Source organism: Gopherus flavomarginatus, chromosome 3 (genome assembly GCF_025201925.1).
Source record: "Gopherus flavomarginatus isolate rGopFla2 chromosome 3, rGopFla2.mat.asm, whole genome shotgun sequence".
Classification (NCBI taxonomy): Eukaryota; Metazoa; Chordata; order Testudines; family Testudinidae; genus Gopherus; species Gopherus flavomarginatus.
In genome coordinates this window covers 154,373,970-154,387,387 of record NC_066619.1, presented here as the reverse complement: position 1 = coordinate 154,387,387, position 13,418 = coordinate 154,373,970, and the positions used below count along the sequence as shown (strand labels likewise).

Sequence of the window (13,418 nt, the reverse complement as noted above, 5' to 3'; positions counted from 1 at the left end):
CACTGCTCTCTGTGACGTTGCAAGAGCGGCTGCTGTGGCCACGTTTACAGCTGACAGTGTAAACACACGGCAGCACTTTCCCTGCTGCTGTCTCTGAGAGCTGGTTTAACTCCTGGCACTCTACATCTGCAAGTGTCGGAAGGGACCGTTAAGTACAGGAAGTTTATTTCCTAGGGTTCTTTGCATACCTCCCTGGCCTGCGATCTTGCTTGGAGATGGGGAGCTGCTTGCAGGTGTAAGACTGGAATGATTTCTATTATTAGCCAAGGGTCAATTTATGTTCTTCACATCTACATACCATGTACTATGGGCTCAGTCCTGTTCCTGTGGCTCCAGGTCTTCACTGGAGGTTTTACCAGACTAGCCCTTTACAAGCATATTAGGTACCTTGAGCAACGGGCAATCAATTAACTCGGGTAAAAATTCTAGTGTAGACATGCCCGTTGAGTCAGTAGCAGGAGCAGTCCTTATGTTCTGCCTTCCACTACCCAGTCGTCCATTTTATGGCTTGTTGTCAGAAAAATAAAAACAGGGAAAGAAAATAGTAAGTTTCACTGGCTCATGTCTTAAAATAGTGTTTCCTGTTCATACCCATATTCTTTCCTTTACCCAACCAAAACGAGCTACACCTGCTTTTCAGTTGTCAGTCCTCATTACTATTTTTGCCACATCAACTGTCATGTAACCATAAACCGAACAAGCACATTGCAAAGTTATTAGTCTGTATAAAATTTATTGTTAAAGTACTATGTTTACAAGGTACTAGGAAGGAGGGAAAATTGAATTCTTGCTTCAGTTTCCCCTTTTGTCATTGGTTTTCATGCCTGCCAATAAGTACACACTGGAAAAAACATGAAGGCCAAAATTTTCGCATCTGGATGTCTAGGGTTAGACTTCCAAGTCCAAATTTTGGTATCTTCATAAAAGTGGCCTGTTTTTTGCTGAGCGAGCACTTGAAAGATCCCTTTCACTTCAGTTGGATTTATGGGTGCTCAGCACTTCTGTGTTCAGGCACCTAAACAAAAGAGGCCTGACTTTTAGAAGTGAAGAGTATCCACAAATCCCAATTTTGGCCTAAGCTTATAACTTACTTAAATATGAAATTTCTGTTCCTCTGCTGAGAGAACAGTTATATATCTTCATTTGAATCTGTCTCTTTAAATAGCTCCTCTCTCTCAGCAGTGTGCCAACCTACTTACCTTTTTCTGGCCTCTTCTTTTGCTGCAGTGTCCCTTCGCAAAACTGAACACAGTATTTTAAACTGTCAAATTAATATCTCTTCACTGGGATTTAAAGATGTTACATATAAAGTTCCTATGTATATTATAATACCCTTAAAAATCTTAATCCTAGCCTCCTAGCATGGGTGCTTTGCTTAGCGAAAGTGATAGTTTTGTTCTACAGCTTTCTCAAAGGTATTTTTATTGGAAAGAAAAAGTGTACGTGCATTTATAAATGTGAAAATATGCCTACGCACTAAAGATAACAAGACCAACACTTATATATATATATAAGAATTCTATGGAGGAGGCGTTGGTCTTGTTATCTTTAGTGCATAGGTATATTTTCACATTTTAGGTAGAATCATTAGCATATGTGAATAGAAAGAACAATTAACTAATCTATCTCAATCCTGGTAAATCCTAACAATGTCATTTGGGGCTGTTTGATCCTACAGTTAGTCACTGTAAATGTTATATTTCCTACTCTACCCACTAAATATCATTTTGTCTCTATTTTAACATAATCCATGAGCATTACAGAGGGGTTGGGGGTTTTCTCTCTTTTTTTCAAACAAGAGCAATCCAACCATAAGGTTGAGTTTTAGTTGATGGCAATGGCATGGTGTGTTTGTTTTACTACTAGAGATGTAGGTGCTTCCTCACTCATTTGAGTCAATGTGTGAGTCTAGTTTTAATCTTCCATAACTGCCCTAATGTGGCTGCTCTAGATTTTGGGAACCCTCTACAGAAGTTTCAGTCCCAGAATAATGTTTTCATTAATACATTTAATCATGCAGAAAACACTGATTTTTATCAGCTTTGTGACCCCTAAAAGTACCAAATGTAATACTGCACCCAGTATTCTCACTGGTACCCACACTTTATTGCTGCTATAGATTAAACCTTCTCAAAGTTTTACTCCAGTTTCTTTTATGAAGCCAGACGTGGGGATTGCCAGAGTATTTGAAGATTATCTCTACATATTTCCACTTATAGTATGTGTTGTGGCAGAGAGTATATCTTTACTGTTTCTTTGAAGTCATACCGCTTCATACTCCGAGGTTGTCAAGTCATACAAGCTAAGCAGGGTCAATCCATGCACAAAAGACCTCAGAGGAACAAGGTGATGCATCAAGAAATGGTGTGGGTCACAGTATGACAGACTGACGGTATCCTATGTTATCCTGAATGAACTTCATTGAATTAAGTTAAACCTTTCTGAATTAGGGTTGCTATCTTTGGAGTACATTATATTACAAATGCAAATGTTTATGTATTGTGAGATTAGCGTGGAAGTGCTTTAGCAGGAAGATGAGATTAATGCAATTTCTGGAAGGTATGAGAAAGTTCAAAGGACTTTTTGGGACAATACCCATGGATTAGATTTCCTAGAAGGTAGCTGGGGAATGCAAGTGACACACTTCGAATCCATCCTTTTGAATGTATGCCTGGGGGAAAAAACTATTGTTTACTAATTGCCAGCTCCTGAAATGAAAGGGTAAACACATCATGGTTGTGCCTGTTCTGAGCTGAAGCTGTGATGAGCTGGTAACTTCCCCAGGTCTCCCCTAGGGCTGGGGTTGCTTAAGGTCTACTCTGCGAGAATCAATGTTTGGACTGGGCAGTTCTTGGTAAACTCATTTACATGCAAGTAGACTTTTTGATTGCTTTTAATATGTTTTCTCTCTATGCTAGAACCTAAGAACGGCCATACTGGGTGAGACCAATAGTTCATCTAGCCCAGTATCCTGTCTTGCGACAGCACCAATGCCAGATGCTTCAGAGGGAATGAACAGAACAGGGCAATATCTAGCCAATCTCAGCTTCTGGCAGTCAGAGGCAAGGGACACTCAGGCCATGTCTACATCTAAAATTTTGCAGCGCTGGTTGTTACAGCTGTATTAGTACAGCTGTATAGGGCCAGCGCTGCAGAGTGGCCACACTTACAGCAACCAGCGCTGCAAGTGGTGTTAGATGTGGCCACACTGCAGCGCTGTTGGGCGGCTTCAAGGGAGGTTCGGGGAACGCGAGAGCAAACCGCGGCGAAGCTGGTCTCCTTTCCCGGTTTGCTCTCTCGTTCCCCGAACCCCCGAACAAGCAGGTCTCCTTCCCTGCGGTTTGCTGGGTGGTTCGGGGAACGCGAGAGCAAACCGGGAAAGGAGACCAGCTTCGCCGCGGTTTGCTCTCGCGTTCCCCGAACAAGCAGGTCTCCTTCCCTGCGGTTTGCAGGGTGGTTCCGGGAAACGCGAGAGCAAACCGTGGCGAAGCTGGTCTCCTTTCCCGGTTTGCTCTCTCGTTCCCCGAACCCCCGAACAAGCAGGTCTCCTTCCCTGCGGTTTGCTGGGTGGTTCGGGGAACGCGAGAGCAAACCCGGGAAAGGAGACCAGCTTCGCCGCGGTTTGCTCTCGCGTTCCCCGAACAAGCAGGTCTCCTTCCCTGCGGTTTGCAGGGTGGTTCCGGGAAACGCGAGAGCAAACCGCGGCGAAGCTGGTCTCCTTTCCCGGTTTGCTCTCTCGTTCCCCGAACCCCCGAACAAGCAGGTCTCCTTCCCTGCAGTTTGCTGGGTGGTTCGGGGAACGCGAGAGCAAACCCGGGAAAGGAGACCAGCTTCGCCGCGGTTTGCTCTCGCGTTCCCCGAACAAGCAGGTCTCCTTCCCTGCGGTTTGCAGGGTGGTTCCGGGAAACGCGAGAGCAAACCGCGGCGAAGCTGGTCTCCTTTCCCGGTTTGCTCTCGCGTTCCCGGAACCACCCAGCAAACCTCAGGGAAGGAGACCTGCTTGCTCGGGGTTCGGGGAACGGGAGAGCAAACCGGGGAAGGAGACCAGCTTGATTACCAGAGGCTTCCTCAGGTATGCTGGGATACCTGCTTATTCCACGGAGGTCAAGAAAAGCGCTGGTAAGTGTCTATATTTGATTACCAGCGCTGGATCACCAGCGCTGGATCCTCTACACCCGAGACAAAACGGGAGTACGGCCAGCGCTGCAAACAGGGAGTTGCAGCGCTGGTGGTGCCCTGCAGATGTGTACACCTCCTAAGTTGCAGCGCTGTAACTCCCTCACCAGCGCTGCAACTTTCTGATGTAGACAAGCCCTCAGAGCCTGAGGTTGCTTCCCTGACCCTCTTGGCTAAAAGCCATTGGTGGATCTATTCTCCATGAACTTATCTAATTCTTTCTTGAACCCAGTTACAGTATAGTTTTGGCCTGCACAACGTCCACTGGCAGTGAGTTCACAGGTCGACTGCGTTGTATGAAGAAATACTTCCTTTTGCTTTAAACTTGCTGCCTATTAATTTCATTGGTTCTTGTGTTATGTGAAGGAGTAAGTAATACTTCCTTATTCATTTTCTCCATACCATTCATGATATTTTAGACCTCTATCATATCTCCCCAGTCATCTGTTTTCCAAGCTGAAAAGTCTGTCTTTTTAATCTCTCTTTGTATGGAAGCTGTTCCATACCCTTAATCATTTTTCTTGCCCTTCTTTGTATCTTTTCCAATTCTAATATATCTTTTTTGAGATGGGGAGACAAGAACAGCACACGGTATTCAAAATGTGGGCGTACCATGGATTTATATAGAGGCATTATGATATTGATGTCTTCTTATCTATCCCTTTCCTAATGGTTCCTAACATTCTGTTAGCTTTTTGGACTGCTGTTGTACATTGACCAGATGTTTTCAAAGAACTATCCATGATTTGATAAACCAAGAGAGATGTGTAAATAAATGTGTTTAGTCTTGTTTACTGCCGTAATTGATCTCTCTTCTAAAAAATATTGTGAAAAGATTCTCCTAGTTGCTGATTTAACTGACAAAACACCTTAAATTGTTTAAAACAGGCACTGTCTAATTAAATTATGTCTACAATTTTGCCCTTGTGTAAAACATATATTTTAAACATATTTTACAAAGCTGTATGACCAACAAAATTGTTCTCATAATTTTAATTCTGGAGGAAACATTTTTAAACAATCATTCCTGCTGTTTGCCACTCAAACATCCCGGCATTCTGCTATTGTGTTAAGAATAGAAAACGAAAGTGACTAGGCTATTTTCAGTCCAAGCTGAAAAAAATGAAGAGTAAACTTAAGCTCTTTAAAAGTTAATAAGATTTATTAAAGTTCTTTCAGTTCTCATAATTTAAGATCAGATTTGTAGGATAGGTAACGATGTTTTCTCTGAAAGCACATGGTTTTAAACTGGCAGTATCATTCTCTTTTGTATTAGAGGAGTATAATATAATATAATATATAGAGGGGTGTGTGTGTGTATAATATATATAAAATAGCTCATTGGTTCCTTTGGGAGAACTTTAGCACTGCAGCACTTAGCAGTCCTTTTCATCCTGGGTTGGCAGTATGTACACTCCCTTGGTGATAGGGAAGGACCGGGAGTGAATGTCTCTAAAAGCATTATAAAAATCAAGTTCAATCCTTAAACAGAAACAAAAAAAACCTTTCCAAGGCTTTTGTATGAATGACTCAGTTGTGTGTTCAAGAGATGTCTTTCCTTTCTGTTCCAATCCAGATACGAGTATCACTGGGCAGATGGGACAAACATAAAGAAACCAATCAAGTGTTCAGCACCAAAGTACATTGATTATCTGATGACTTGGGTCCAGGATCAACTGGATGATGAAACACTATTTCCATCCAAAATAGGTAAAAATTAACAGTGAAATCAGCATCCTGTTGTACAGGACTATTAAGATCTCTTAGCATTGAAAAGCATGTGTAGCTTTGTGTCTGAATTTACAGGAAGGAAAAAATATTGATTCAACCCCAAAGGAATTCAGCAATAAATAAAAAATAGTGAGCTGTTGAATATTGAGTTGTTTCTTAAATGATTAGTGACTGCTGTAGGACAGTTAAAGAACAATTTATTAGTACACTGAAAGGTACTTGCATCTGTTAAACAGGTACAATTTGTTTGCCTGGCTATCAGACATGATACATAATAGAGCAATCCTTAATAAAAACCGGTTAAAATTCAGGATGTAGAAAAAGGGTGTTTCTATTTAATAAGCAACTGTATTTTCATTGAGTCTTCAGCTTTTTCCTTTTAAAAAGCAGGGTGTTGCTCCTAGAGAAATAGGAGAGGAGGAAAAGTCATTTCAACCCCTGTACCGTATCCTCAGTATCTTTTTGCAGAATATTGTGTTTTCCCAACTACCAAAATAAGTTTCTGTGCAGGAAAGAAGCATAGCCCCAAGGAGGCATTCCCCTACTGGGTCAGCATTGCACCCTTGATTGTGAATACAGAACTTATTGTTTACAAATACATTGAGAAATGTTTTATGTTTTGAAGAGGCTTCTTTAAATGCATGGCACTATTAAGCAAGCAGCTAATGACAGCCCATTTTAAAAAAATGGACCATCTGTCAAAATCAAGTGGCTTTTGCTTTTACTTGTTCATGGTTTTAGTCAGGTGCAATGAACCTATAACAGGTTTTGTTTTTCTCTTCCCAGCTATCCCCTGCTTAGTAGGTGGCAACGTAGAACCTGTTAGCAAGATGGCATTTGCTTTAGTGCTTCAGTTGAGAGCTGTTGGGCACAGCGAGTAGGGGAGAGAAAAGCTGCTTTTATTATTATTAACAGTAACGTTAAGGGTGTTTTTTAATTATTTAATATTGATCTTACTGTAGTGCACAGAGGGCTCGGGTCTCCATTTTGTTTGGCCCTGTTCAAGTATATATGAAGATTTTTTTTTTAATAGGATGGGGGACTATATTTTAGAAAGCAGTGACTCAGAAAATGACTAACAGGGTCATAGGGGATAACGAAGTGAACATGCACTGCCACTGTGATGCAGTAGCTTAAGAGAGCAAATGCAATCCTTAGACATATAAGCAAGGAAATACTGAGTAGGAGTAAGGAGGTGTTTTTACCCCAGTATAAGGGATTAGTGAGACCACTACTGACATACTCTGTCCAGTTCTAGTGTCCACAGTGTAAAGGGTATGTTGATAAATTGGAAAGGGTTCAGAAAAGAGCTACAAGATTGATTTGAAGTCTGTCGTACGGTGAGACGCAAAAGAAGTTCAGTCTATTTAGTTCATCCAAGAGAAGGTTGAGAGGTAACTTGATCATAGTTATGTACCTATATGGGGAGAAGATTTCTGATAGTAGAGGACACTTTAATCTTGCAGACTAAGGCATAACAAGTGGTTGGAAGTTGAAGCTAGACAAATTCAAACTAGAAATTAGGTGCAGTTTTTTTGACAGCAAGGCTAACCATTGGCACCATTTACACAGAGACGTGGGGGATTTTCCATCTTTTGGAGTTTTAAAAGCAAGAATGGGATCTCTTTCTTCAACATATGCTCTGACTCAGATAGGAGTTATGGGCTTGATGTAGGAATCACTGGGTGAAATCCCTGGCCTGTGTTATGTGCTAAGTGATCATAATAGTCCCTGTGGCTTTAAAATCTATGAAGACACAGTCTTGTTGCCCCAAGGAGCTTACTCTACATTTGTTTCTTTTTAGGTGTTCCTTTCCCAAAGAACTTCATGTCAGTGGCAAAGACCATTCTAAAACGTCTCTTTAGAGTTTATGCTCACATTTACCACCAGCACTTTGATCCAGTGATCCAGCTGCAAGAAGAGGCACATCTTAACACATCCTTCAAGCACTTTATTTTTTTTGTTCAGGTAAATTAGCATAAGAATGCGATGGTAATGGTTGCCTTCTGCTCTGAAGACAGCATATATTAAAATGTCGATGTATAAAAATACCATTCTTTCTGAGTTTTCTAGGAGTTGGTATAGAAGCAGGTGTTTTTACATAATTGGGCAGCTCGAAGCCCAAGATGCTACCTTATTGGTAATGCAGTGTATAATTCGTGCTGTAAGTATGAACAGATTACAAGAGCGAATTATGACATGTTTCCACAAGACAGACAAGTACCAAAGAAAACCTTAATTCACAGCCAGTAGGAGAAGAAAACTGAATCAAGCTGCAGAGTGCATTTACTGGCTGCAACTGTTTTTCCATCAAGGAAGTGGCTGGCCCTTTAGAAGTTATAAAAGGGGAAAACTGTCTGAGCTGCATTGTTGGATGGCTTTAATGCAGAACAGGGTCTGAGAAGGGTGTTTACTCAATGTGAAGTAAAATCTTTTTTTTGGAATATGAATCTACCAGGCACTTTATTGAGCACGCTCATTCATTTCACATAGGCTGCTGAATAGCCTTCTGATGATTGTAACCATATTTAGTCATTAGTGACCTAGATTGGATTTGAACCGGCTATATAGATGTTGAAAATGGCTAACAGGTAAGCCTGACCGATTGCAAACTGCAGGGTAACTTTATAACTAAATGTAAAGCTAGTACTAACACTGCATTGTCTGTTCAAGTAAAATGTTGTTTCCCTGCCCCTTCTACAGGAATTCAACCTTATTGACAGAAGAGAACTGGCTCCACTTCAAGAACTGATTGAAAAACTGACCTCTAAGGATAGATAAAAGGAAGTGGATTTGTGGAAGTAGCAAGCGTGTGGTATTTCTGGGGTTTTTGTTTGTTTGTTTTGTTCTGTTTTGAAAACAAAACAAAACCTTGTTCTGTTCTTACAGGCAGCCAAGATCCATTCTTTGTGCTTTTATTAGGGGAAATCTTTGTCTTTTAGTGACATGCAGTAAATGGCTTTTTTTTCTCATTGTGGATTTTTAGTAGATTTTGAGTGTTTAAAAAGGAAATATGCTTGTTGGGGGATTTGACACTGCTGATGGATGGGTTCTCTTTTGTGTCAATTGTAGCCCATTCTCATGAAGTCCCTAAAAGACTTACATTCTCTAAGTGCCTTGGCAGACTCGCTTCTGAGGTGCAAAGCACACACAATACTGAACATTGCTGGAAACAGAAAATATAACCTACCCAGGACACTTACTGATGCTTGGTTTAGAATATATATGCTTAAAGTACAAAAGCCATAACTTACTTAAAGCAGTGATCTCCAGCTTTTAATACAAAGTATCACCATTTTTTAAAGAGATGAATATAAAGCTTCTCAAAACTAGGTATTTCTAAAAAACCAAAAAAAAAAAAAAAATTATAGTGATGGTGACACTTCACATCATGTCCTAGTCCCAGACCTAAATGATAAAGATTTTAAAACCACGGATGACCCAGGATAGCAGAGGGTTGGCTTTCCATTCCCTGCAGTTTTGCACTGATTGTTACATATATTTATTTTGTTAATATAAAAATCAACTCAAGCCAGCCTAATGTACTGTAAGGTACATTACTTCCTTTAATAAAGTTTCCTAGCATTTCCCAAAGGAGCCAATCAATTTGCAAAAGTATCTTCAGTGAGAAGGAAAGATCTATTTATTCATCATCAAAAATGACACATAGGTAATATTAAGAAAAACCTTGTTTTAAATCCACTAGAGTGATGCCATTTAAACATGAACAGTAAAAAGCTAACTCAAGATTAGCGCTCAGATTCTCAAGCTTTTTCATAAGAAAACATCTCTTTGTAGAAAGATTGTCTTGTGGACCACTTTCCATTTGCAATCAGAAGGTCCACAGCCCATCTCATTCATAATTGTATGAGGTCTCTGTGGTAACTACAGCAATTGTTTACATGGGGAAAGTTATATTAAGTAATACACCGCTACCTCCATATAATGCCACCCGATATAACATGAATTTGGACAGTGCTCCGGGGGGGCGGGGCTGCGCACTCCAGTGGATCAAAGCAAGTTCAATATAACACGGTTTCACCTATAACGCGGTTAGATTTTTTGGCTCCCAAGGACAGCTTTATATCAAGGTAGAGGTGTATTTGTATATTTTTTGCTGTTTTTAGCATGGGAAGTACTTTTTTTCTTTTTGAGAAAACAATCACACAATCTCCTTTTTCTTTTACTTCATCTCTCCCTCTGCTTCTGGTTCTGTTTCTCTCAAACTGGAAACTGGGAGAACCAGTAGCATGTGACAAGACGTTTCCATTGACCACCTGAAAGTGGTTCACAGACTACTATTTGGACATTTCTGTGCTATAGTTATGTGAAACTCAAGGAGTTTCCATCTCAGAAATTTGTATGGAATGTATCTTTGCTTTCAATCTGTGTATCTTTCTCTCTGTCAAATTTTGGCTTCAAATACATTTGTCTTACACATTTGTAATGTGCCATCCCCATAGTATCATCAGTATCTAGGTGCCAAATCTCAAAATGAAAAAGTAGCCAGTTTTCACCTGCTTTTGCATCATAACTTAGCAGAACCACAGATTTTACATGATTTTGATGCAAAGACGTAAATTGAACCATGATACTGACCTCCTGTGTAAAGCACTTTGAGAGCTAAAGATGAAAAGCACTGTAAAAGAACTAGCTATTATTATTATGCACTACCATGGTTCTTGAACCTTGATGATCTTTAGATTTTTACAATTTGTGACAGAACAATAGAAGTGTTGCAGGATATCCTGAAACCATGCGAACATTTCACACACCTCTGCTTGACACACATTTTTGACTTTGATAGTTCGGAGTGGGTAATTTCGTATGGAAAAACACAATTACACATGCAAAGAGCCTGCAAAATTTGTAACTGGCCATTTGTGCTTACAGATGTAACTGGTATTTGCATAAACAAATACACACTTAATTTTGGAAGTCAGGCCTACATTCTTGAAATAGGAAACTCCATTGCTGTATTATTACTTATTTACTGAGCAAAATCATCTGAGGCTTGAAAAAACCTGTTTTACCTAAACATATATCCTCCAGTTGGGCAAAAGATTTCTAATGTAGCAAAAGCTGATATTAGCTGACTTTTTGTTTGCTTCACTGATTACTAATATCGTAACCTTATTTGTTACTTGAATTGAGCATAGCTCTGGGAATCCAGCTATGGACTAGCAGACTGCCTTGATGGTCTGTTCATTGCATCTCCTTTATAGAAAGACCAAGTTTTAGATAGCTTTATCTGAGCTTCCCTTACTAATTTGTAAGCCGTGCTCACATTGTATCTTACAACTGATTAGTATGGCAGCAATAGTTTGTAGCAGTGAAGTTAAAATTTAACATTCGGACATTGTTCTTTCAGCTTCATCAAAATGTTTCTTTAAGATATACAAATCCCTTGCATGTCTGTTAGCTGATCTACGTCTTGGATTTATAGGTCAAATTAGAGCACAGGGCTTTATCGACCTTAAAGACAAGCTACCAAGGGGTGGGGGAAGCAATTGGGTTTGTCTTTTTTTCCTTCTTTGTGATATATCTAGGTCTGAAAGATGTTCCCAAAAAATGGGGTGAAAAGGAGAAGCTGCTGCCATTCTTTTGCTCTCTTATATTAGAAATGTCAGGTCTCGGCTTTGTTTTTTCCGGTAGCCTCCATGAAAAACTGGAGTGGGAGCTTTCTGAGCCCACAGTTAAAGGGTCAAGATGTTTGAATCTTTCACACAGATTGATTTTCTTTCAAGTATTTGAACAAAAAATAGGTTTAAAAAGTCAGACTAAAATCCCCTCCCCTCTCAATTGCTGATGTTCCAGTCTCTCATGTGAAAAAACCAAATAGAATCCTTTACCTGCTTTTGGGAAGATCTTTGAGATCTTCCTACATCAGAAAGGAGTAAAAAGGGTACGAACACCATTTGTTTTCCTATAACTGGAATATTCACACCCAACGTTTTACTAACTCACTGTTCCTAGAGTTTGTAGGCTCTGGGCCAGTACTACTAGGAAGAGCATAGCAATGTGTAATTTACTTCAGGAGTCCACAGCAAGGGCAGCTTGAATGTGCTTCAGACAGCAGTGCATACACTAGCTGGCTGTACATCTGAATGCACTCCCTAGTATCAAAACATGCCCACTCTGGACTGCGGAGTACAGTCTTGTGCAAGAACCAGTCCCCCCACCTCTCATTCAAGTGTTGGAGAAAAAGGTTCCCTGTGTCCTGCCCCACCCCCACCCCAGCAAACTATGCTGTGCACATAAAAGGGGCTGGTTTTGGTCTCCTATGTTAAGTAAGATCACAGGGAACTCGATACTTATCTGGGCTGAGCTGCACAAGTCGATGCCTGAGTATTGGTCTTAATACTTTATTTCCTTGCTTTTGGGGGGATGGGATGGGATGGGATAGACAACTGATCCAGATACTAAATCCAGTTTCAGAACTCTAGCTATAATTACCTGTAGATCTGTTATGGTCCGAGGGTCTTTTTAGTTCCTGGATAATTATTCAACAGACTAAATGGTGCTGGCATCCATCTGACTGTTCAGAAGGCAGAGTCATCTCCCTAAAACCTACACTGAACAAACTGTTCTGATGCACTTCAGATATGAAGAAAACTAAATTTTTAAATTGCTCTTGTGGCTGTGGCCTTTCATGCTTCGCTTCAGTCTGAAGAACATTTTATAGCTGAAATTTGGGGGCTTGTAATGGAAATACACTGACAGGCTTTTAATCGTATGGAGGCGTAAATTGTGCTGCTTTTAATAGCTAACGGCATCTGCATCGTTAATTTTCATTTCCACTGAAAACTGCTTTGCTGAGCTTACTGTAATCAGTATTGGTTTACAGGCTAGTGTGGGTGTTTAGTGTGCAGATTATGTTTCTGGCAAGAGGAAAAAGATTTTAATAGGTAATAATTGGAGATATACCAATCTCCTGGAACTGGAAGGGACCTTGAAAGGTCATTGAGTCCAGTCCCCCGCCTTCACTAGCAGGACCAGTTTTTGCCCCAGATCCCTAAGTGGCCCCCTCAAGGATTGAACTCACAACCATGGGTTTAGCAGGCCAATGCTCAAACCACTGAGCTGTCCCTCCCCCCTTTTGACCATTGGTGATCTTCTCGCATCTCTAGAAGGCACTAGACATTGGCCTGGTCTACACTACAAAGTTATGTTGACAAAAGACATCATATGTTGACCTCGTTGTGCAAATGTCTCCACTTAAATGTGGCTCCTGATGACATAAGTGCCCTGCTATGCTAATTTAATAACAGCCCCTCCCCGAGCTATGACGTAGAGCTATGGTTGATGAGTGGTCGATGCATTGCCATTGGAGACACAACATTATTTACGTTGACTCTTACTGTCCTCCAGCAGCTGCCCCACACTGATCACTCTGGTCACTATTGTGAATTCCGCTGCTCAGGTGGCACAGAGGCCAGAAGGGTCTCTCCCCCACTCCAACCTTTTAAAGCCCTATTAATTTTCGAAATTCCTTTTTCTGGCTTGGCGAG

The 13,418-nt window shown here is 40.7% G+C and overlaps 1 protein-coding gene across 2 annotated transcripts in view; it reads left to right on the top strand.

Annotated features, from left to right (window-relative positions):
* MOB1B (MOB kinase activator 1B) overlaps window positions 1–9,309 on the top strand; it is a 72,126-nt gene extending 62,817 nt beyond the window's left edge. For both annotated transcript variants that reach the window (XM_050945078.1, XM_050945079.1), the window contains exons 4-6: window positions 5,753–5,886; window positions 7,712–7,875; window positions 8,611–9,309. In XM_050945078.1, coding sequence (XP_050801035.1) covers window positions 5,753–5,886; window positions 7,712–7,875; window positions 8,611–8,688 — 376 coding nt within the window. In that variant the 3' untranslated portion in view covers window positions 8,689–9,309. The remainder of the gene's footprint in view (window positions 1–5,752; window positions 5,887–7,711; window positions 7,876–8,610) is intronic.
* Window positions 9,310–13,418: the final 4,109 nt, after the last annotated feature.